We start from the raw sequence: 25,701 nt of genomic DNA, 5'->3' as shown, positions 1-25,701 counted from the left end.
AGAGGGAATGTTGATTGACATGCTTGGGGATGATAAAAATGATGCGATGTAAATGTGATGTAAATATGATGGCGAGGTTAACAGTACCATGTACTAGAGGTGTTGGGATATTTGGCTTGATTTTCTACTCACTGGCTTTGCACCATTATAATCCTATTGGCTATAGTCGAGCTGATCCTGATTCACGCTATAGTGCAAGTGTGATCAGAATCCTGCCCTGCAATAGGATTGTTGGTTATGGTCATTGCTGAGATGATATGGTGGGGTATTGATGCGAATTGTGGTTAGAGCTGTTGTGTGAAAATAGTAATCTGGTGTCATTCTGATGCAGATAATGATATGATGGCAATTACAACATGATGCTTTATGGGAAGAGGAGGATCTAAAAGATTAGGGAAGCAGTAGTGATTTAATCCTAAAATCATTATCTTGGAATTACACATCATTAAAGACAAAGAGTCAGATCCTCTGTTGAGGTAAATTAGTATATTGAAATTACTGATTTACAACAGAAGAGCATCTGACTCCAAGTGTCTTGTGTGTCCACAAGGCTCTATAATGAGAGTGATTACAAATTGCCAGGGGAGGTTTTGCTCCTTAGCATGGTTGTTTTTAAAATTATAGGTTTTCCATTCCAGTTGAGATCCATTCAATAAAACATCATGAGTCTGGGGTTGCAGAAAAGGCAGAATTGTTCCCAAAATTCTGGGGCAGCTGGGGTTTACTTTGGAATAGTGTAGGTTCAGGAGAAATCCTCAAGAAGTCACTTATACCAAACTGACAGCGTTGGACTGCCGGAGTGGCACAAAGAGCCTGAAGAAAGACTCAGAACCTGGCCTGAATAGGGAAGACCTGTCTGTATCTTAAGCTCCTCGGCCAAGGTTTTCAAAACTAGCTGGTGATCTTTCCTTTTTGTAGCCTCAATTTTTGGTGAGCCCTCAGCCTCTGAAAATTAGACCCTTTCAAAATGTCTCACACTAAGTACTCAAAAGTCAAGGCTTGTCACCAGTCACTTTTGACAGTCTTGGTCGTTTCTTCTTGCTGACTGAGAATAATGGATACTTTGGGCAGAAAAAAGGAAACTGAGGCTATGCCTATACTTGCGCACCTTACAGCTATGGCTGTGCCACTGCCACAAACAGTGCAGCCATTCTTTGTTGCCCCCAACAAGGAAGACTGGAGAGCGGCTCCCACCAACAAAGCGCTGTCCACAGTGACACTTTTTATCATTAAACTTTTGTCATTCGGGGGGAGGGGTTTTGCATCGCCAAGAGTATGTCTATACTACATGTTTTTCCGAAAAAACTTCATTTACATCTACACTGCAATTGCATTCCTTTGGGAAAAAATTGAAAGAACAGAGGAGTTTTTCTGACATTGGTAAACCTCTTTCTACAAAGAAGAATGCCTTTTCTGAAAGAGCCCTTTTGGAAAAAGGGGTGTGTGGACGGGGACGAGGGAGTTCTTTTGAAAGAAGAGGAAAGAGGAAAAAGCACAGGTGCCCTGGTGGCCACTCCATCCATAGCAATCACAGCTTAAATGCGAGATAGCATCCATTCAGTGTGAACACTATCTTTTGAAAAAGCAGATTGCTTTTTCGATGTGCTTTGGCAGTGTGGGCGCATTCTTTCAGAAGAAGTTTTTTCAGAAGATCTCTTCCGGAAAAGCTTTTTTCCGAAAGAAACCTGCAGTCTAGACATAGCCTGAGTGACAAAAGTTTTCATGATGAAAGTGCAATGTAGATATGGCCTGGGTGTCAGGACTCCTTGGTTCTATTCCTAGCTCTTTCACTGATTCTTTGTAACCTTAGCTGTGTCATTTGAATATTCTCTGCTTTGATTTACCCTTATGTAAATTGGGTATAATATTAATTTGCTTCACAGAGTTGATGTAAGGCTTAGTTAAATAACATAAATCCTGGAGTGTAAGGTGCTGTGTAAGTGCCAGATAGTATTGCTGACCTGTGAGGAAATATTTATCTCTCCTAAGCCTCCTGTTCTCTTTAATGGAGATACCTTGCCCAGTACTCTTAATCTTTCCATACAGGACTTATTTCTCTAAACTTTTTATCCTGCCTGTTGCTCTTTCCTGAACTGCCTCTTGTTTAAAAGCTTCAGGGGGTAGCCAAATTAGTCTGTACAGGATAAGCTTTAAAAACAACAAATAGTCTAGTAGCACTTTAAAGACTAACAAGATGGTTTATTAAGTGATGGGTCTGGCCCACAAAAGCCCATCACCTAATAAACCATATTGTTAGTCTTTAAAGTGCTATATAGTTCTTTCTTTTGTTTTAACTAGACCAGACTAACACGGCTACATCTCTATCACTATAAAACATGTAGATGGTATCATGAGCTTTCATGGGCACAGCCAACTTCTTGAGGTGACTAGAGTGTTGGATGTCTAGAACTAAAATAAATAGGGGAGGAGGGAAGAAAAGAATGAAAAAATGGGAGAGGGAGGAGAAGAGGTAGCGGGTATAAAAATATCATGGAGAAAGCCGAGCTGGAATGTAACAGGAAAAACAAATAGTCTATAAACGCTTAAAGACTGGATAGTCAAAAGAGGTTTCTCTGAATGGTGCTCCAAATTGAGCAAAGTGTTCCAGTTAAGGCCAACCAGAGCAGAATAATTACCTTGAGTGTCTTACACATAATACACCTCTTAACACATCCCAGTAGAACAGTTACCTTTCTTTCAACGATCTCACATTGTTAATTTATAGCCAATTGAGCTGTCCCTGTGGTTTGCTTTCCTAGCTACAATTCAGTCTCTGTGTTAACAGATCATTTTCTCTTCCTCTGTATGTGTGCCCATGGCTATTCCTTCCTATGTAAACTAATTTATATTTCTTTTCATATGAATCTAATAGGATCAGACACTTAAAGTATGTCTGCATAGCAAAAATAAATCCCATGGCAGCATGTCCCAGAGCATGGGTCTAGACACTCAGGCTAATGCTACGGTGCTAAAAATAGTTGTGTAGTGTTTCAGGCTTGGCCTAGAACTTAGGCTCTGAAACCTACCCTCCTTGCCAGGCTCGCACCCAAGCCCCAAAATCTACACGTCTATATTTAGTACCATATCACAAGGCCTCCATGAGCCCAAATCTCTAGATCTGGGCCTTGACATTTGCTGCCATTGGGTCTTTCTGTTGTGTGGACATGCCCTTAGACTCTGTGAATCCTATGGCTCCTGGCGGCACCGATACTTAGAAGCCGCCCAAAGAAAATGGGGAATACCAAAGGTTGCTTTCCTGATCTTGGAAAAGGTATAAGCTGCCCATGGAAAACGAGGTTAGGTGGGAGCTACTGAACACATTTGCTAACACTGACCTAACCCTGAGCTCTTTTCCTAATCTAGAGAAGTCCTTAGTCTCTCAGAACCAGTTTTTCAAGTGGTGGCTATGGGCTGAGTGCTTTGACAGTTAAAAAGGTTTTCCAGAATTTGTTGTTATATCCAGTGTTTCTTACAAAATGTGCTTATTATCCTGTGTTTTTGGCTTATCACACTAGATTACCCCCTGAGCCACAAAGTAATGTATACTAGATCCACTCAAGATTGCATGCACTGCTTACTTTTCTGTTCCACCCACAACTATGAAGACACACACAACAGCAGTTTGTGTTCCCCATCCTCAGGTTAATTGTCTAGAAAGGGGAAGCAGGTTTTACAGGGATGTTATTTAAACAGGCTTTCAAAAGTTTATCTTCCTGGCTAAGCAGGCATTTTCCCAGCCTGCCCTTTGGGAACACCCTCAACACCTCTTTGTCTCCATATGAAATATAGCTTGTAGACTTTCTTACCATAATTATGCTCCATATTAAATATCATTTATTGACATATATCACACCCTCTGTCATGCTCAGTGTACAGCCTTTCTATTTGGTTTGCCTGGAATCTCCATCACTGGAGATATTTAAGAGCAGATTGGACATACACTTGTCAGGGATGATCTAGATGGTGGTTGGTCCTGCTGTAAGGGCAGGGGACTGGACTTGATGACCTCTTGAGGTCCCTTCCAGTTCTATGATTCTGCCCTCCTTTTTTCCCTTATCAGAGTGATTGGCTATGCCACTCACTTTCATTTCATTCAGAGCTGTGCAAAGTGAGTGCCAATGGCTACCCAATCAGGATGGTAATGTTTTACACCCACTCCAGGCCTGCGTATTACAAGAGTTCATGGCAATACACAGTACAGGGCAGTAGGCAACAAGGCCCATTGTACCCAGCTCTTCTTTTTTTTTTCTTGTTATTTTAAATTTTGCAATGCACCCGAGTATAGCATATGACGAGTGGCAGTGTACTGTGTACATGAAAAATATACAGAGCACCAAGCTCAGGCCTCACTTGGGGAAAACACTCTATAAAGTCATTGGGATTTTTTCCTGGGTAAGAATTCAGTGGAGAGTTCAGGGCCTGGCCTTTTATAAATAAACGCACAGCAGTAGGAATGGTGGCAACACTGAGGATACTAATGCTGCTGTACCTCTCCCTTTGTAGTTCCGAGAGGCTGGGCAAGGAGGCCTGTGTAACCAAGCCATCATGCTGATCACAGACGGAGCTGTGGAGGATTATCAATCTGTGTTTGAAAAGTACAACAGGCCTGACCGTAAGGTTTGTCTCAAAAGGGATGGATTGAGGGGGAGAGGGAGTAGAGGGAAAGTGACCATCCCAGCATGGAGCGAGTAGAAAGCAATGTACCACATGCCCAAATATATGTACTCACATACCCAAACCTCCACATGCTCCCTACTGTAAATGCAACACAAAGCAACTAGACAATAGGTTGGGGAGGGTATTAAAAGTGCTGTGATTTTTAAAGGGACACCGGCAGCTCAAGTTTGGTCCAAATGTGTGAGTGTCTGTGTGGGAGGAGAGAGGAGGTTTTTTTAAAAAAATCAAAAGATAAAGACAATAGAAACGTTCTCCTGGTTTACAAGAGCCAAAAAAAAGAGCCACGAGCCACCATCAACAAATACAAAACTCAGCCAACCTCCAAACTGAAACATGTTTTATTATCAGATCAATAAATGAACATTTCAATCGAGTATTTGCAATAGAACTGAATGGAAAAGGTTGGGACCTGACCTGCAGACATTTTTGAGATGTCCATATAGTGCCCTGTTATACATAGGGATGGAGCCAAGACTTCCAAGAAAAAAGAGACAGATACCAACTCACTCAAGAATAGTCAATATTCTTCTGGTTAGGGCACTCACCTGGGTGTAGGAGATGCTCTGTCTGATTCAGGCAGATACATGTAGCTGGATATCCCAGAGAACCTGAGAAACCTTTCTTGAGGAAAGTTCACCAGAAATGGAACATTCCCGTGCAAAGTTTCAGTTCAATCTAATCAGCTTTTTCTGACAAAAATCTTTCTTGTCAAAAAATTCCCAACCGGCTCCATTTGCAACTCAGCCGTTATAACCTGGTACTTGAATCAGGACCGGAAACTGAAAAAGAATAAGAATTATTTCTAAGCCAAAGTGACTCAGTTGTTTTCCTTGCTCAAGCTAAAAGAAATGTGCAACAGAATCAAGTAGCAGAAAGAACAAAAAGCAAATTGGATTTTTAATGTTGTTTCATTTCCCATAAGCTAAATTGTTATTGGTCACATGGCTGAGGACACTCTGAAAACAGATGGGTTTTTACCAGATAGTATCCCATGAATTGTTTTATGTGACTAAATATTTCCATGCATAAAGAATTTTTATGAGTGGGAAGCTACCTGCATATGGCTCTGTCTGCTACTGTGAAATTAAACAGAATTCTTGCTTCTGGCTTGTTAATCAAACCTTCTCTCTGCAGCTGCTCCCAAAACCCATCCAGTACGTACCAGCTCGGTGTTTAAGAGTTCTTCTCTCAAAATGATCACCCTCCATGTATTACATCTTGGCTGGCTGGGTTAATTATGATTGATAATGTTCTCATGGTACAAGAAAATAATATATCTGTGTAAAGACAAGGTCCTTATTTCTCCACTGTCCTGCAGTGTAGTCATTTACACTTCTGTAACGTCAACCCCGTACCATTCTGATTTGGTAGCATGTTCCGCTTCTTTTTGGCTGACTTGGCACTATTGCAAATGGGAGATAATTTCTGCATAATTCTTACATCTGTATTCTTGTTGCACAGGTCCGGGTTTTCACGTATCTCATTGGAAGGGAAGTCACTTTTGCAGAAAATGTGAAGTGGATAGCTTGCAACAACAAAGGTGATGTCTCTGAATAATTAGCCCACTGTGCACATTGCATGCAGACTGCAACCATGCGTTCTGGGACTGAGAGCTCTTTAGAGCTCATATACTTAAGTTCGTGCTTAGTTAGCACTTGGAAGGGAGATTTCCAATGAAAACTCAGGTGCTGCAAGGAGCGCTTTGGTGCTTCATTGAGGCTCCTTCTTGTTCAGTGTTAAGCCAACTCCCTATCATGGCGTTAAGCAGCACTGTCTCACTGGACATGTTATCTTTTGGTTGAGTGAGAAAACTGTCATCTTTTCCTTTAAAGATTTCATAGCCCTTTTCACAAGAGTAGAAGGTGAATCCCAGAGTCCTGGAGAAATGGCATCATGGCTCCCTAGAATTCTGCCATTGGTTCATTTGGACTCTAGTGTTCCTCACTATCCCTACCTTAAAACTGTGAGGTGCTATTGCTGGTCCAGAATGGCTGCCACCTTACACCCCAAAGTAGGGCTGAATGATTCCTTCCCATATAAGCCAGTAAACCACTTCCTTACACAGATGCACAATGGGGTTGGGATCCATGAGCCGGTTCCAAACATAATATATATGGTTAATGCAGGCACTGCACATAGGTAGCACTACCAGTGGGTGATAGTCTTTTGAACTGGGGAGAAAAGGAAAGGGATGAAGGTGGATGCACTGCTAGCTCTGGGGGAATTAATAATTTCACCTCTCTTTGTATCCAAACTGTCTATACACAGATTGTGAAATGCTTATAGGTATGTGGTGTTTAGATGATTGCCAGTAAATAATTCTTTGTTTATGCATTGTGGATGGTCTGAATTCAAAATTTTTATTGGTTGGCTTCACAAGTGATGTGATATTGTTTCTGTTCCCTGACAAGATGATTTATGAAACTGACAAAAAAATCAGATTTCAATTGAATACTCAAATATAAAATTTGCAGTATGCTGGTTAGTTAGGTTGATTAGTTATATAATTTTAAAGGTGCTTTTGATGAAATAGTCAAGCATTTGAGTTTAAAAATATATTTTCTGTGACTATTCTCACTTCTCATATTTATGCCCTTGCTTATTCACAGAAAGCAAAGACCGAAGGGTCACAAATAGGTTTGAATGGACGCTTTGCTTTCTGAATTCAAATGAACATACCTGAATAATTGAGGAGAGGTCTCTGGGAAAGTGACAGGTTTCTTTTTCTCCATTAAGGCTACTACACCCAGATCTCTACCCTGGCAGATGTTCAAGAGAACGTGATGGAATATCTGCATGTGCTCAGCCGTCCGATGGTCATCAACCATGATCACGACATCATATGGACAGAAGCCTACATGGACAGTGCGGTAAGGACTTTGAGATAAGATTCCAAATAGCAGACAGCAAGGATTAAGTGGTGGAAGGGGACTGGAGAAAGCAGAGCTATGACACCTGGATCTTTGGGAGGATCCTTCAGAAATAGGAACATACTGTAAAAGTGGGAGTCAGCTGATTTGTAGAATGTATGTGCTCTGCACCTGTTTAGACAGACAGTATTTCTTTCTCCTCAATCCTAGAATTGAATCATCTCTGCAGAGTCTCAGGACTCCTTCAGAGTATGCAGCCAGGAACCTAAGGCTAATCACAAATGCACAGCATGACCTATGTAGTGTTTCTTTTCTCCGTTAGCTCAGGATACTTTATAAAGGATTAGTCACAAGAAAGAGATTAGTTACAGCTCAGGATATGGGTCACAGAGATTCCTTTCCTCAGCTCACACCAGGCTGTCACACAAGGAGATAGATCGCAGTTCAAGTGTCAAGCTTGTTCCTTTGCTCTCTGCACTAGCAAAATGTAGGATGATTACAGAGCAAGTGGGCTCAACTCTCGGGGTGAGGGAATCCTCCACAGCCACTGGAAGGGAATTTAATGTAGGTGTGCCCCACAACCTTCTAGTCTCCTTTAACATCCTCCCATTGCTGCTGCAGGCTGGATCCTCTCACTACTCCCACAGCGTTTCTTATGTGGCTGCTGCATTGTCTGTAATTCGAAAGGTGGTAGGCTTCTGGTAGCGGTAATGGCCTGAGAAGTTCTGGAGATAAGGATGCCACAGCAGTGTGCCTGTAAGATCAAGAGAGAATGAAGAGAGAAACTAAGAGGAGTGGGATATGAATGACCTCTTCTTCCACCCTTCCTCAAGCAAATACAATTGCTTTCCTTAGTCATTTTCCTGACTTTTTGTTTTTGGGGGTTTTTTTGTTTGTTTGTTTTTATTTTTTGGCCTAGAAAGGGCAACCCACTTCCGCTTTTGGTGATCCTAGCACCTTCATGCAGGAGATTCTGGGTTTGATGTTTTCTTCCTCTATGAGCATTCTCCACTACAGCATAGGAGGAACAGTGCTTTCTCCAGAAGCTTCCCAGACACCACCTCTAATGAGGGTAGGTGCCCCTAGAAAAGAGCCTAATACACTCTGATGCCAAAGAGGTGTCAGAAGAGGGAAAGGTGTTGAGAGGGTTCAGACTGTGACCTAAGAAGTATGATCCAGAGCAATAGAGCAGGAAATCGAGCTGTTTAAAAAGGACAGATATTTAGTTCCCTCAATGCATTAACCTGTGTCCACTTTAGCAATGCTGGTTTTATTCCACTTTCAGGGCAGTAGGGAAAGAGAGTGAATAGTCCCCACATGGAACATACAGCCAAGTCAAAGAGTCTGATAGTGAAGATTACCACTCCTGACATAATTAAGTAAACAATCACAGTGTCCTTTTGCCTGACCTCTTTGCCATCTGATGGCATTTAAAGCGTCTTTCCCATCAAAAGGGCATTACTACAGCTTTCAAGAATGTGCCTGTTTCAAAGGCATGATGGTTAGTGGGTGGCAGCTATGTCCTGAGAAGGATCAGGTCTCAAGAGAAACCAGTTAGCTGAGATTTATGAGGTGAGTGAGAGAGGGGAAAAGTTAATATATTCTGTCATGGAAAAGTCCTTTAACAGGGATGCACCCAATAGGATTCTATGGACATTATTCTAAAAACCTGTGGAATTTCAAATAGAACGATCTCCTTTTTATAGAATTTCTAGAACCAACCTGTGGAATAGCTGTGCCTGCTCTAGAATTCTACAGGCCGATTTAAAATTCTATCGAAATTTGATTAATATTCCTATTACATTTGATAGAACTCTTCCAAAGGAATGACATATATAGGTTTTGCCTTCATACATGTTTGTGAGACACTGCTGGTTAAGACCCCAGAAAAGCTGACCCTCAAGTCTGTGCTGTGGTTGAACATGGAGGTATTCTTTGGGATGTACCTGATCTTTGGGGGCAACAAAGGAAATGTGTTTTCCAAGTATACTATGCCTGGAAGGCATTTGTGAGTCAGTAAGAGTGTGCTGAGCAAAATTATCCATAGCGCTCCTTGCTACACAACAAATTCCATAAGCTCTGGCTCTGGTATTTGGTAACAAGAGCTTAAAGTGATGTTTTGTCCACTGATGTCTTTCTTGTTTGTCTCATTTTTCTGCCTTGCATTTGTCTTCCTGTCCTGCTACTTTTCATGCTTTTCAACCACTCATGTATGCATTCATTCATTCATGTATCCATCCATGTCTCTTGCTAGCTGCCACAATCTGAGGAGGTAACCATCTGTCCTGTGTTGTGTGAGCATACCGCTTCCATTATGCCAGCTGGTGTGCTTCTGTGGTAGTTTGTCTAGTCACTGCTGAACTGTACATCCAGGAAGGGGAGGAAGCAGGAGCCCTGTGTATGTGTGTCAGGGTAACACTGGATGTACTGGCGAGCTGTGCTGTTGGATGGAAGTAGACAGGGAGTGCTGTGCTGTATAGTAGTTTAGTCTGTTGGATCATTTTTACATATGTAGAGTATGTCACTGTGAGATGCATGTGTTCTAGCCTAGCCCTAGCTATGCTCAGAATAAGAGCTAACCACCCAGATAGGAGGGCAGTAACAGAATGTTCTTAGCCCAGGAAGGCAGAATACCCAGCTTCAGTCTTTCACCAAGTTACTGGCTCCTTTATGGTTCCCAGCATGCACAGGGAGAGGACACATGACTTTGACCTTGTCAAAGGTTAGATGCTTATCTGGCCAAATGGGAGATAGAAGGGACTTGCTCCCTGTACCAAGGAAGGACAGTCATTTTCATAGCTAGGTATATCGGTGAGTCTCCTGTGCATGTATTTTCTGTATTCAGGCCCACCGATGGAGGTGGGAAGGCAAAGGGGACAGTTGCCCCGGGGCCGATGATTCTAAAGGTCACAGTAGCAGCATCAGTGGCAGGAGCCCCATGAGTTTTAGAATCGGAGCTGGAGCACCGGGCAGTGCACTGCAGAACTCCACATTGTGTGCTCTGGCACCCGGCTCTGAGGGCCAGCAGAGGGGACAGCATGCTTGCCGGGTGGCACTGAGGGCTAGGTACCTCAGCCCCATCCTCTGCGCTCAAAGCCCTGCTCCTGTGAGCTGACCCCACATGCACATTGCCCAGGGGCCCGGTAATCCTGTCAGCCCACCTATGTGTATATCATATGTTCCTTCCATATTCTGTGTGTTTTTAGAATGTCTTTCTCTCAGTGTACTTGGGGGCTCTCTGCTGTCATATTGCATGTATTTGTGCTGTGTCCGATATATATGTCTTTTGGATGTAGCTAAGCATGTTTTGTGTGTTCATACCATACTTTTGCCTCTGTCTTTGCAGTTTTTTAAGCAGTTGCACATGCCATAAGGGCATTTAAATATGCTCTGTGTATGTTCCTCAGTCTTTGCAGTTTCTTAAGCAGTTACACATGCAGTAAGGGCATTTACATATGCTCGGTGCATGTTCCTTTTTAGTCTGTGCTGCTTCTCATTCAATCAGCAAGTGTGAGTTTGGGATTTATTTATTCATGTGATTGGTGTGTCTGTGAGTTTTGCTCATGTCTCTGTTGCTTCTCACTTGTATGTGCACTTTGGTTGTGTGTAAGCATTTTTTGTGTGTATGAATGCCTCTCTCCTTGGCATTGACATAGCCTTGGGAAGATCAGACATGTACCTTATATACAGCCTTTTTTTCTCTGATTACATTCAGCATTTGGTGCCCCTGGGAACTCTATTGCTTCTGATGGTGGCTCCTTACCCTATTATACTTGCTAACACACTGCTCTTTGTCCTGTGGCAGCTCTTTGCATCACAAGCTCAAAGTCTGCTGCTCATGACAACAGTAGCTATGCCGGTCTTCAGCAAAAAGAATGAAACGGTAAGTGGAGTGCTGTCCTGCAGTATCCTGAGTCTCCTTGGAAGTAGGACAGGTAAAAGGATGCTGAGGTGGTCTGCAGTCTTCTAAAGCCATTGGCTAATGATGATAGGCTTTGACAGTGACTCTAGCAAGCTGGTTGGCTCTTAATTGATCTCTATGGGATAATTTGTCCCTCCCTTGGAATATTTCTTCTTCCCAGTGTCACTGAAATCAGAAATTGCATCTTGTTTTCTCCCCCTCCTTTCCCGTCCCGCCCCCTTCTCCTCCCCAGCTTCAAATTCACAGACACCGCTCAAACCTGCCTGTTCACCGTGGAAGAGTGATGCAGAGGCATTTGCCCATGTTAGGTGAAGGCAGCCTGAGCATTATTACAGTATTTCATTTCTGAGAACAGTTTATCCTTTATTTTTAAGAGATCTCATGGCATTCTCTTGGGTGTTGTGGGCTCTGATGTTCCACTGAGGGAGCTACTGAAACTGGCTCCACGGTACAAGGTAAGACCCAAGCGAATGCAAACGGTCAGGCATCATACACAGCTAAATGCCCAGTCACTTGTCCGTAAGCATAATCCAATGAATAATCCATTACTGTGCATAGAGATGTAGACACTGCCATAAACTAGGGACCTTGGATCATGTGATTTCTTTATAGAAACTGAAGAATTATCATTCACCATGACAAACCAATAGGCTATTCTAGAAACAAAGAAACTGTTTTAGTGAGTTGGTAATAGGATTTAGAGGATTTTTTTTTTTAAATCTTGATCACCTCCTTCAATGCATTCTAGGATAATAATTATCCAAGTTGTCGCCAGAGAATAACTCTTTGGTGGCCTTTCTAAAAAGAGTTGGCAGTTTCCATCCAGTTCCCAGTAGACTAAAACCACTGTCATAACTGGCACCATCCCATGAGCATCACTGTTGACACTCTGGCAGAAACAGAATTGACAGTTGAGACTGAACTATTTTGTCATGCCTTAGAGGGACTTTCTCCAAGCTAGTTTTGAGATTTGTTGGCAGGGAAGTATGCACTATTGCTATCTGTAATTTTGTGGAGAAAAGGGATTTCAGTCTCCAGACCTGTTAAGCCAGCCCATTTCACCAGCTCTGTGTTCCTTTTAAAATATGTTTTAAAAGAAAGTTGATCTAATTGGAAAAAAATAATTTTAATGAGGCTCTCTAAGGAAGGGCTATTGTCTGTGAGGCCTTTTATTCTTTGCTTCATTGGATTTGTGCTGAGAAATCTATGCCATTGGTCCCTCTAATGAGCCCATTGGGGTCACTTTGACAACAGTGGATGCTGGGTATTATCCCAAAAATCATGTGACTTAAGTTCTGAGTCCAAACTTTCACTTCCTATAAGTGTGACCAAACTAATGGTGAGCAGTCGCATGCACTAGAATCCCTAATGTCTGATTGATAATTACTCTCACAAATAACTCCTCCATCACTATCAAACAATTTACATCTGCATGGAAGTGTTAGAGGTACCAGTTTCCAATGGCTAATTCTTGTCTTCACAAGTGCAAATTATACCTGCGTTTTAAGAACTCCATGAATTGGCTCAAATATATACTATGATCTGATTAGTCACTCAGAGTTCCCCTGCAGTCTAAGTGCGACCTTGCGAAATTGCCTGATCTTGTTAGGCTATGGCACTTGTTAAGCAGTATTTGTACCTAACAATGCAGGATTTACCCCCAGTGCTGCCACACAATGCAGAATCCCTTTGTCAGAGAGTAGGTAGTCCTCTGAAGGAGCCAGGGGCCCAGCCTATCCCTGACATGCTCCATAATGAGGAATGAGACAACTAGGGTTCACCTGAGAGAACTTAAGTCACTGAGTGACTGGAAGCCAGTTAGTTAACAGGGGAGGATACAAGGTGGGCCAATGGTGGGAGTTGGTGGGCCAATGGATACACTCCCCCCAACACAGAGCAGCAACTGAAGGGGAGACAGGGCTAATTATTGTGATGCCTTTTTCTAACAGTTGGGAGTCCATGGATATGCCTTTCTGAACACTAACAACGGTTACATCCTCTCGCACCCAGACCTCCGGCCTTTGGTAGGTGATTCTGATGCCCACAGTACTGGTGGGACTTAAATCTATGGGCTTTCAGAGAGACTAATGTATCTTGTGTTATTATTATACAACTAGCTAGGGCTAAGAGGCCATTATCATGGATTCCTGCTGTCTGTCAACTTTCATATGCACACAAACCAGCCCATATGGCTACCTGCAAGCCCACCTCGCCCATGCTAGTCTCTTGCTCTTGAAATGGCCTGGATCACATGCTAATGCTCACATCTTCAGACCTGGCCCAGATAGAGGAAATATAATGGACATAGGATAAGATGACATCAGCATCTAAATGCTCATTTGCCAGTCAATGAAAATATATATTTTATCAATGTAATACTGACTGTCTGACATGCAAGAGGGCTAGCCTCCATTTCCTGTTTCTTTCATAAACTCCAGTACAAAGAGGGAAAGAAGCTGAAGCCCAAACCAAACTACAACAGTGTGGACCTCTCTGAGGTGGAGTGGGAAGACCAAGATGAAATTGTGAGTATCAGAAAAGGATTGTAGCCCGTTCATGGCCCTTTCTTCTTAATTATTAGTGGGGGGGGGGGGAGAATCCTTATGGTAGATTGTAGCAACTCCAGGTTTCTTCTGCCAGAGGCTGATCATTATTATAGAGAGTTAGTCTGTACAGAGAGCAGCATCCCCTTTCCATTCCCATACAGAATGATTTGTCATCTCCTCTGTGGGTACATCTGCACTGAATTTGAAGGTCTGATTGTGGCAGGTGTAGACATCTCCAAACTAGCTGTGATCAAACTACGTAGTTAGATTGGCACAAGGTCAAGTAAGAGTTGCAAGTTAGCTGCACAACACAGGTTGCTCAAATAGGCTATGTCTACACTACCACCCTAGTTCGAACTAGGGTGGTAATGTAGGCAACCGGGGTTGCAAATGAAGCCCGGGATTTGAATTTCCCGGGCTTCATTTGCATATTGCCGGGCGCCGCCATTTTTAAATGTCTGCTAGTGCAGACTCCGTGCTACTTTGAATGACTCTGAGAAGTAATTATTTTGAAATAATAGCATCTGAGTGTCCACACTAACCCTATTTCAAAATAGCAATATTGAAATAGGCATTATTCCTCATAAATTAAGGGGTTAGTATTTCAAAGCAACAAGCCTGTTATTTCAAAGTAATTTCGAAATAACGGGCTTGCTGTGTAAATGCTCACCTTGTTATTTCAAAATAACTCTGTGGTGTAGACATTCCCTCAGAGACTAACAATTATGTATTTAGTATCATGAGCTTTCATGGGCAAAACCCATTGCCTGAATGAGTCTTCTGAGCCGCTCATAAAATGTTCTTAGTTGGCAGCTCAGAGAAGGCAGAGCAAATGGGGAGCCAGTCAGTCGTTTCTCAGTAAAAGCCTCCCCGATATAAATTACAAACCACATCCACATCTTGTTCTTCCCTCATGAGAGTCACTAATGCTAATCTGTTACCCTGTACAGCTGAGAACAGCAATGATCAATGGAGAAACAGGTTACCTCGCCATGGACGTGAAAGTCCCTGTGGATAAAGGGGTAAGAAATCTTAGTTCTGTTCAGGTCACAACTTGAAGGGAGATGAGAAATGAATTCTGGGGATCTATGGAGGGTGCAAACCTAATGCTCAGCATTTCATGTGTGGATTTTAATATTATACTGCTTTACATATATAATTTGTTCAAACCAAACACGGACAGATCATGAGTCTCTCTAGGCAAAGTCAAGGAATATACTGTCCAGAGATTATAGGGGCATCTCTGTAAAGGAAACAATCTATGAAATCATAGGCAGTTAGAGGTGGAAAAGATATATTGGGTAGAGCTGATAAAAATCAGAATGTATTTTTTCCAACATTTCTCAAATTTTCAGGTTTGTTTTTTGTTGTTGTTATTTTTTAAGGATCAGCACAGATAGAATTTTCATGAAATGTTTTGATGGAAAAATCCTATTCAAATTTCCTTCTTGCCCCCTCATCCTTCCATTGCCCATGTATGTAGTAACTTTGCATTTTTCATTTTAAGTCAATCCAACCAGTCCTGTAATTTTGTTTCCTTTCTCTGTGGTATAATTTGTCAACATCTTTCTGGTACTGAAGTGCCCAGAGCTGAATTCCATAGTGTGGATGTTATCTCACTAGAGTTTCTCCTATAAAGCTCCAGTCTGCTTACTCCACAATGTGAGAGCTCTGCACACAGAGCCCCAACTCTCTTTGACTGCTGCCATATCATATTTGTCACTTCTCTCTAATTAGCTGCCCCCAGTCTCATGCCTAGGCCTCTTTCAGCATTACTGTCACCTCATTTTCTCCTTCCCGTTGCATAGCTATGTTTCTCCTTATTTTTCTTCCTCCCTGTTCTGAGCATTTTCTAAAATGTTAGTTGAAATGGTTCCCAAGGCTCATCCTTGCTGTTCTCCATTTCTCACCAGTTGATACACTATTGTTTACATGACTTTTCATTTCCATTGTTTGTCAGTTTTCATTGGATGTGAAAAAGATCCTGTCTAAGCCAATATTAATTAATTTGGGGGGAGTAAGTTTTCATGAGACACTGGAGCAAATGCTTTATGTAAATCCAACTATATTGCATGCACGTTATTCCCTGCATCTATTAACTTTATAATTCTGTCAAAAAAGGCAATCTTGTTTGTCTGGTGAGATCTATTCCTGAGAAGCCCAGGCTGCTTATTGCTCATGATCCCATTATCCTCTCAGATAGGGGTCGGCATCCTCTGAGTTTATTGTATTGTTGCAGTCCCACAATATAGTTTTCTCTGAGACATCCAAAGGAATCTTGTTCATTTCAACTTTTTCGTGATCACAAACACATAAAGGTTTCTCCATTTTCCTCCCTTTTCCTCTATTTTTATTGTTCCCATCCAACATTTTCCTTATGTGCATTTTCCATCCCATTTCTATATTTTCTCAATTCCACTTCTTTTTTTTCCACATCCTCTCTCAATTCCCCGTTTTTCTCATCCTTTTCCCCGCATTACTGCTATTTCACTCCCCACCCACTTCTAATCCCTGTTTCAAGTAATTGCCCCTTTGTGTAATGCACTTCAAGCTACACATGTGCTATACAAAGTCAGGATCAGAAATATTTCTTAGCAGCATTCTTCTGGTCCTTGTATGCATCCCCCTGCTCATCTTTTGCACCATATTGAAGGGATGAAAGGTGCTGCCAGTCCCCTGCCACTTAGTTCCTTCCTACCACTTATGGTCTAGGACAGAGGTTCAGTGTTGCTGCTGACTTCTTCAGCTTCTCTCTGTAAATAGCATTATCATTGTTTAGAGTGAGTTAGAAATGGTTTTGAGGATTTGGTTCCATCTATTTTGTGACCTTCTCAGCTGAGAAGTGTTTCTCTATACCTGCCTCAGTTCCAGTTCTCCTCAGCTGCTCGAGACTATGCTCCCTTGCTTTAAAAGCTGCATCAGGTACCAAAAAGCTTTCCTGGTCATGGACTACCACAATACCTGTCTGTACTGCCTGGGGAAAGTGCATGTCCTTTCAGGTGCAGTATCTGGAGGTCATTCCGAAGTAGGACTAAATCATCCAGGAAGTTCTGACACCAAGAGTTCCTTATGGAACAGTCTATGAAGGGAAACCACCAATATATCAGCCTGATGGAGATAAGGGTAGTGACTCCTTTTCAGTCTTGGGCAGTTCTAAGATTGTCTATCCCTTACCACACCCCCTGGCTCCAAGAAACTTGGGAGAGCAGAACCAGAGAAGATGTAGGAAGGGGAACATAAGTGCTACCATAAGAGCTATAGGAAAGGCTACCCATCCAAGTCCTCTAAAAACAGCTGGGTGTTCCCATCCCATACTAAGTCATTAGTAGTTACCTTCTCCTGAATGGAGCCATCCACTACTGGGATTTTTTCAAAGGGAAAAACCTCAGCACCCTTTGGTCCTGGAATTGCTTCTTAGGCACAGAAACCTGCACTTGTACCTCCAAAGCCAGGGCCCTCTACTTCAGCAACTCAAGTTACAGAAGTGACTCTGTCAACTCTGGCTTGTTTCTCAGTTCCAAATGACCTCTTGCTGGGACAGGATTCACCACTGCTTTCCAAGCACATAGAATCCAGTGGCAGACATCAGGAAGCAGGGGAGGGAATTTGTAGCAGAGCTTGGGGTTGATAAGAATGAGTCAGGAGGAGTAAGGGCTGGGTGAAGGGAATATGGATAATGGTGTCTTTGGCACAGAAGTGACCCCCACAGTTGATTCATAGTTCCTAAGGCCAGGAGGATCCACTGGGATCATCTAGGGTACGTCTACAAAGCCACATTATTTTGCAATAACTTAGTCCGTGTCTACACAGCAGGCAGTTATTTCGAAATAATGTCAAAATACTGTCAATCTGAAGGACTTCTTTCTCCAGCTGCTGTAACCCTCGTTGTAGGAGGAGTAAGGGAAGTCGGAAGAAGAGTGCTCTATTTCGAAATAAGTGCTATGTAGACTCTCCCAATTTCGAAATAAGCTACATAATTGATGTAGCTCAATTTGCATACCTTATTTTTAGTTAAAACCCTGCTGTGTTGATGCACCCTTAGGCTGATCTCATGTATAACACAGGTGATAAATCTTCTCCAAAATAATTCCTAGAGCAGATTTAGAAAAAAAATCATTTAAAAAGTTGCCACTGATGGAAAATACACCACAGCTCTTGATAAATTGGTCTAATAGTTAATTACTCTCACCATTAAAAAGGGATGTATTATTTCCAGTCTGAATATGCTTAGTTTCAAGGTGAATTCAGAAGGGCATTGCCAAGGAATGAGATAGCAAAGGAATGTAAAGACTGAATCTGAAGGATTCTGGTTGGAGAGATCTAAAGGCAGAGAAGCCTCTATTGGTAGCAGTTACTGCAAAGAGAGAGGTTACATCGAAAGAGCAAGGACATGCCCATGATTCCAATTCCCTGTACTAGATCATTGAGAGAGAAGCAACTGGGAGACAGGGTGAAATGCAGCACTGAATTCAAGAAGAATGAGGAGAGAGAAGGAGTCAGGGTGACATAAAAATGGGAGTGAGAATTAAGGCCAGAAGAGAGGAAATTTCTTCGCCACCAAAAATCACCACACAAAACCACTATCTATAGCCCCCCCTCTGTGTGTAAGGAGTGGGAGCCACAGGGCAAACAGAGTAGTTCGGAGAAGTAGGTGAGCAAAGAGGTTTTACTTCTGCATCCACTCAGGCTGCACTGTGGGGACCCAAATTCCTGAAACTCTGTGTGACAGCACAAAGCATTTTACCTCTAAGTTTCTGGATTGGCCATACTTTATCATTTGCTAAAGTGATTAGAGCGTTTTTCTTTGGACAATGCCCAGCTGTCAGCCAGCTGGCAAATCTCCCACACCAGGAAGCTGTGTGCAGTGTAGACAGCTTTGCCTCAAGTCCCTTTGACTGCGGTGGCAGTGCCAGATGGATTTTCTAGTACCCCATGGATTAGTGTTTTAGCAGAGAAAGGTGTACATGCTCACATAGACACAGAGCTTCGTGTGATCCTGGTAGGAAAAGAGATAAGCCATGAATGGAACAGCTCGCCCTGCTGTCTCTTCATCCACTTCGTTAACTTCAGTTCCATCTGTATTCCTACTAGCCCACCTGCTGAGTACACAAACCCAGGATGCAGCGTAGGCTGATATTAGCGGGTCCCATGTTCTATGCTCTACCTCCCGTATTATAAAACAATCTCACAGCAGTTTGCAATGGGCCTACTGATATGCACTATCTTCAGGCATTCTCTCTCTAGTGCTGGGGTTCTCAAATGGCGGAGGACTCCTCAAGAGGTCACAAGTTTATTACATGGGGGTGGCAAGTACATGCATGAAACAGAGAACAGCAACTACTATAAAATATGTAATTTAAAACTCGCATTTTAGAAAATTATACACTTTTCCATCGCAGGAGAGTGTATTTGCGTCAAAAAGTGTTGTCAGTGTGTCATGCAGTGATCCTTCTTCCTAAGCAAAATATACATTTGTATTCTCACCACTTTCAAGGGATTGGACTCTGAGGACTGTAGACAACACACACAGGTTAGTTGTCTTGCAATTAAAGAGTGGGACTGAGGCATTACAGGGTCTTCCAATCAGCTGTAATCAGTTTGCAGCCCCTGTTCTGGCTCTTCCAAGCCCATTCTCTCCCACCTCCAATCCTCCTCATCTGCTTCTCTGAAACTTCAGCCTCATTGATGAGAGGGAAGCAGGGAAGCTGATTAAGTTAATGCATTGTAGCCCACAGTGAGGTCAGGGTCAGTCTGAGGCCTTACAAAGGAAGACCAGCAGGACCCCAGGCAATCTGGTTGTACTGTGAGCATATAGCTAATGCAGTGAGAGAGAAGACCACTTCCTCCCACTTTCTGCTGTCTGGGTTGTAATCCCAGAGTTTAAGATGTTTACTGGCTCTGCAAGGAAATAGAATGACTGAGTGAATCTCTGAAAAGCATGATTTGCTGAACATTGCACACTGCCCCGTGGTCTCAGACCTGGCCTGTGGAGATGGGGGTGGATGTTACTGGAGTTCATCAGATGCATTTGGCTTGCATTTGGGGTTGTGTAGGCAAATTATCATTGTCGCTGTGATGCAGTAGGGCAGTGAACTCCTTCCTCCACCATAGGGTTTGTTTTTTCAAAAAAGTGGCTTATTTTCCCCCTTTTAATTTATTTATTCCAGAAACGGGTTCTCTTCCTCACCAACGATTATTTCTTCACTGACATCAGTGACACGCCTTTCAGGTGAGCCAGTGTGTAAATGGGCACCACCAGTAGAAACAAAAACTTAGCTGTGGGCACTCTGCTAATCTGCTGGGAAGCATTGGAATCTGGGCGGCTGCACAAGCCACTGGTTCCTTCTTCCCTTGTGTTCAGTTCAGTTACCCTTACTGTTTCCTGGGGGATGTTCTTTTGTTAACAAGAGAGGGGGTTGCTGGTGGCATTGGGAGTCATAGCTCACCTCTCAGGGAGGACAAGTTCCAATTTAAGCATTTGAAGATTGCATGTGACCTTGCTGACAAACCCTTCTGTTTCCCCCTGCCTACAGTCTGGGCGTTGTCCTCTCCCGTGGGCATGGGGAATACATCCTGCTGGGGAACACGTCCGTGGAAGAAGGTAGGTTAACCTAAAACAGTCAGAATTTCATAGAGAGCAGGGATGCTGAACATCATTGGCAGCCCAGGGTTGGGCTTGTGCTTCCATCTCTATTCTGTCCCTGCCCCCTTCCTCTCAGCCTTTTTCTGTCTATCTGGTTCATTGACTGATCAGTAGACTTATTGGTTGCTTTCTGATTTCAGGCTTGCATGACCTGCTGCAGCCAGACTTGACCTTAGCTAATGAATGGTAAGTAGATCACACCCTGTTGATAATGGAGTTTTCTGTTTAGATCACTGACTAGCGTTCACTTGCTGCTCAGCTCTGCCACCCTCCCAGGCCTTGAGACAAAGCAATGTTGTCCTGAAGAAACTGATGGTGTCAGAGTTTAGTGCAAGCTCCTGAGAGTTCCATCGCTTTTTTTGGCAGATTGTTCTACAGTCTGACCCATCTCACTGTCAGGAAAGATCTCCTGATATTCATCCTCAAGTCTCCTTTGCACAATCTCGTCCTATACCTGCCTAAGGTGGAATATTGTTGCAAGGTCAGATTACACTCAGTGAGAAATCAACTTGGTTCACATGCCTTTTAACTGAGCCCAGATGTGGTTTCTAGTGAACCTGGAGTTGACTTTATTAATGCAAAATCATATCATGCAATTTTTTTGCTTTTGCTCGGTTTGCCCATGAAAGAAAGCGAAGCTTTTGCTTTGAGATTTGGGATTTGTGTGTTCAGCCATGTGAACCTCAAATATATCAAAACTAAAGCAATTATTTGCAGGAAGTACAGCAAAAAAACTGCAACTTATATCCTAGTTAAAACCCCTCAAACTTCCCATGAGCAGCGTCGTCTCCTCCTTCAATTCCATGTATAATTAACACATATACTCAAGTCGTGTGTTCACCCGCTTTACATAGTCACTTCTTCTAGTCTTGCCTCAGAACATTCCTTCAAGTTCCTTAATAGTTTGTATTTCTTTTTATACCCCTCCAAATCTGACACTGAAGTGTCCAGAACTGAAAGCAGAATTAAAGGCTGGTCTCATGTGGAATATAGAGTAGTAATCGCCTCCCTGCTCTGCGCCCTGATGCCTCTGCATACGCATTGGTTTCCTTCCCAAAATAACACAAAACTAGACAGTGAACAAACTATCTTTGTCTCCTTTGGCTTTCCAAGTTTCTCCATCACACTGAATATTATTATAGACAGGCCAGTGTATATGTTACCACTGCCCTTTGCTGGGTGAAACTAGAACTGCTCTGATGTGTGTCAGTGGAACTATACTGATAACATAGGGTATGTCTACACTTGCACCCTCTTTCGAAACCCTTCTCTCGAAATAACTGGGAAATCTCATTGTCTGAGGAATAAGGGTTATTTCGAGAGAAGGGTTTTCTCTCAAAATAACCGCGTCTTAACAGCGTCCGTAATTTCAAAATAGCGCCATAACGCAAATATGCAAATGAAGCGCAGGATAGTTAAATCCCAGCTTCATTTGCAATTTTGAATGTCTTCATTTGCATCTTGCTCTCAAAAGAGGGTGTAAGTGTAAACATTCCCAAAGATGCTTCTTTAGCTCAGGTGCTAGGGTCCTGAGGAGGAGCTGAGTTCTCTACATGCTGTTAAGTTCTGTGCACCCAAAGAACGCAGCCTAGAGACAACTGAAATTCCCTAGTGGCCAAGGATATGTTACAATATTTCTTCCAGCTCACTGTTTTTCTGGTGTGTTTGCTTGCAAGTGATTTTCTGTATTTCTCTCCTTGCTGCTAGGATTTACTGCATCACCGATATTGATCCAGATCACCGGAAGCTCAGCCAGCTGGAGGCCATGATCCGCTTCCTCACAGGAGAGGAACCCGATCTGGAATGTGAGTGATCTGCTGGAGCATTTCAGTGTCTCTTCCCCGTGGAGAGGGGGTGTGGGAACTCGAGTGGAGGCATGCACTGTATGCTCAGACCTGCAGAGCTGAGTTCAAACACTTGCTCACTTCACAACTGGAAATAAATTAAGTGAGCTGCATCCTAATGTCCTGCAAGCTGCTGTTTCCTTTTCAAACATGACCACAAAATCAAACCTGGCTGAAAGAGGAGGAAGAGAGAGATGAGAAGGGCCTTGGTGAAAGCTTTAGCAGGGTGGACAGAAAAAAAGTTCAGATTTTGGAAGTGTGATGGAGGAAGAAGCAGCTGGGTTTGGACGTGACCTGAATGCATTGGGTAAAGGAGAGGAAGGAGTCAAAGATGACCCCTCCCCCACTTTCAGGTCTCACTGACAGGGAAAAGGGGGTCTTACCATAATGGCAGAACATGGGGAGAATGGGGAGAGCCAGAGGGAAAGTTAAGGGGTTCAGTTTTGGCCATATTAGGTTTAAGCTAATGATGAGGCATCCAGGAGGAGATGTTAGGCAGACTGAAAACAGGGGCAGAGTAAAGGGACACAAGTCAGGACTGAGGAAGAAGATTTGCAAGTCAGTGGCATGATGTGGGTGAGGAAGCTGTCTGAGATAGAGGAGATCTCTCAAAGTAAAGTTTTAGAGTGAGAAGAAAAGGGGGGCTAAGAATGGATCCCTCTGGGATCTTCCAGGGAATGGTGGAAGACCTCCACTCTTAAAAAAGAGCACAGAGGCTTTGTCTAGACTAGGACTGAACAGTGTGTTATTGGATGAAGTTAGCTAACACATTCCAACCATCTAGTGTGGATAAGCCAGTGTAGGCTTTAATATGTACCAAGCAGGTCAAGTTAAATCTTAGGCTTGGCTGCCTTGTCCATACCAGATTTTACAATGAGTTAGCAAGTATTAGCAAACGTCTTCCAACCACACATCTTTAAACCCGCATCTGGACAAAGTCTATAGGAATCGCCAAAGAGCAGGCGCACCCGAAGTGGACAGCATCCCTTAAGATGGACAAGGAAAAGATTTCAAACTTCAGAAAGGAGGGTGTGAGGACCCTCCAAAGCAGAGTGGCCAGGGAGGACAAGCGTGGAGTGGAGGTCCTGAGATGTGGCCACAGAAAGATCATTCCAGACTTTTGTGAAAGCAGCTTGAGTGGAGTGGAGTGGAGTGGGCAGAAGCTTGATTAGAGAGGACTCAGGACAATGAGGGAGGGAGTCAAGGCAAGAGCTGTAGACTGCCTGTTCAGAGAGTTCAGAGGTGAAGGCCAAAAGGGAGGGATAAAGCTAATTCTTTTGAACCTATTTCATTTACTTAGTCTTTCAATCTCCCTGAGCTTTAAGGCTAACAGAGGGTGGACTAGACCCTTTCAAGCTGTGTAAAGAGTGACCAGCGTGTTGAAGTGCCATGTGCAAGTGACCACCTGAACCCCACACTTTGGGTCACTGCCACTCATGTACAGCATGGCTGTGAGCTGCCCTGACTGTAATGCTATCTACCTGACTGCTGCTAGACCGCCTGTGGGAGTAGGTTGGTCCATCCCTGGCAAGGGTTCCCATGCTGTCCCCTCGGCTAGCAATGAGGCATCCCTGGGATGGCCAGCAGATGCAAATGGGAGCTTCCTTTTATTCTCTCTTGTTCAACCCACTGGACCACAAGGTAGGTCAGTAGCATTGTTGCTGTCAAGGATATCTAGTACGTCTACACGGCAGCGTTATTTTGGAATAACTGATGTTATTTCGAAATAACATCGTGCATGTCTACACAGCAAGCTGTTATTTTGAAATAATGTCGAACTGGAGGAGTTGTCACTCTGACTCCTGTAACCCTCATTTCATGAGGAGTAAGGGAGGTTGGAGGAAGAGCGTTCTTCCTTCGACTTCCTGCTGTGCAGACAGTGCCAAAAGCTGAATTAAGCTATTTCGACTTAAGCTACACAATTGACATAGTTGAAGTTACATATCTTAATTCAGCTTTTGCCCTGCTGTGTAGATGTGCCCCTAGGAAGCAAAGGGATGACAAGTTTGGGGTTTTTTTTGCTCAGGTGATGAGGAGTTGGTCCAGGAGGTGCTGTTTGATGCTGTGGTAACCGCGCCAATGGAGGCTTACTGGACAACCTTGGCTCTCAACATGTCCGAGTAAGTATATGTGAAAAGGCAGCTGAAATTAATTCAGATCCCATGGTCTTCTTGGGAACTGGAACAGGGTCTTCTGAATTTTTGGTGAAAGATCTAGAGCCATGCTGAAGGAGCAACTTTATTCCCTTTGTCCCAGTTGAGCCCATAATAGATCCTTACATAGCACTAAGCTGACCACAGAAACAGAAGCAGGATGTCGACCTCGCTCTCAGGAACAGACTCCAAAGAGGAGGAGTTTCACATTTGGGCTGTGTCTAGACTGGCATGATTTTCCGGAAATGCTTTTAACGGAAAAGTTTTCTGTTAAAAGCATTGTTGGAAAAGAGCATCTAGATTGGCACAGACACTTTTCCACAAAAGCACTTTTTGCGGAAAAGCGTCCGTGCCAATCTAGATGTGCTTTTCCGCAAAAAAGCCCCGATCGCCATTTTCGCGATTAGGGCTCTTTTGCGGAAAACAAATCTCAGCTATCTACACTGGCTCTTTTGCGCAAAAGTTTTTCTCAAAAGGACTTTTGCCTGAACGGGAGCAGCATAGTATTTCCGCAAGAAGCACTGATTTCTTACAGTAGGAAGTCAGTGCTTTTGCGGAAATTCAAGCGGCCAGTGTAGACAGTTGGCAAGTTTTTCCGGAAAAGCGGCTGATTTTCCGGAAAAACTGGCCAGTCTAGACACAGCCTTGAGGTATTAGTAATAGATACAGAAACTGACACTTTAAAAGTAATGAGTTAAGAGCACACCCAAGGACAGTAGTAACTAAGCTTTGTCTCCATGTGGCACCTGTTCCTTGAGCAACGTAAAGTGAATTGGTCTGAGTCCAGTTCTTATTGGAGTATCACAAAAAATATGAGCCCAACTGGCACTAATTGGCTCTCTTCCTCCCCAGTACTATGTGTAAATGGCCTGCAGCTGGCTGAGCAGGACTTTGTCATCTCTACACAGGGACAAAATGAACAAATCACAGAAGTGTGAATGTGAGAAGGAATGGTAACATCATAATAAGCCTAATTCCCACTGGGATTTTCTATTCTGTCAGTTCTGATATAAACCCACTGAAGGCAGATGCATTATATCACAGAG

General features: G+C 43.2%; 1 protein-coding gene across 2 annotated transcripts in view; it reads left to right on the top strand.

Annotated features, from left to right (window-relative positions):
• CACNA2D4 (calcium voltage-gated channel auxiliary subunit alpha2delta 4) overlaps positions 1 to 25,701 on the top strand; it is a 152,643-nt gene that overhangs the window by 13,786 nt on the left and 113,156 nt on the right. For both annotated transcript variants that reach the window (XM_089769280.1, XM_075941238.2), the window contains exons 9-21: positions 4,504 to 4,617; positions 6,139 to 6,217; positions 7,414 to 7,547; positions 11,353 to 11,430; positions 11,844 to 11,924; positions 13,419 to 13,493; positions 13,908 to 13,994; positions 14,966 to 15,037; positions 20,183 to 20,244; positions 20,549 to 20,616; positions 20,799 to 20,844; positions 22,366 to 22,463; positions 24,529 to 24,622. In XM_089769280.1, the coding sequence (XP_089625406.1) occupies positions 4,504 to 4,617; positions 6,139 to 6,217; positions 7,414 to 7,547; positions 11,353 to 11,430; positions 11,844 to 11,924; positions 13,419 to 13,493; positions 13,908 to 13,994; positions 14,966 to 15,037; positions 20,183 to 20,244; positions 20,549 to 20,616; positions 20,799 to 20,844; positions 22,366 to 22,463; positions 24,529 to 24,622 (1,088 nt within the window). The remainder of the gene's footprint in view (positions 1 to 4,503; positions 4,618 to 6,138; positions 6,218 to 7,413; positions 7,548 to 11,352; positions 11,431 to 11,843; positions 11,925 to 13,418; positions 13,494 to 13,907; positions 13,995 to 14,965; positions 15,038 to 20,182; positions 20,245 to 20,548; positions 20,617 to 20,798; positions 20,845 to 22,365; positions 22,464 to 24,528; positions 24,623 to 25,701) is intronic.

Source organism: Pelodiscus sinensis, chromosome 1 (assembly GCF_052426305.1).
Source record: "Pelodiscus sinensis isolate ZL-2025 chromosome 1, ASM5242630v1, whole genome shotgun sequence".
Lineage (NCBI taxonomy): Eukaryota > Metazoa > Chordata > Testudines > Trionychidae > Pelodiscus > Pelodiscus sinensis.
The sequence above is the reverse complement of the archived record's forward strand: the minus strand, read 5'-3'. Positions and strand labels throughout refer to the sequence as shown.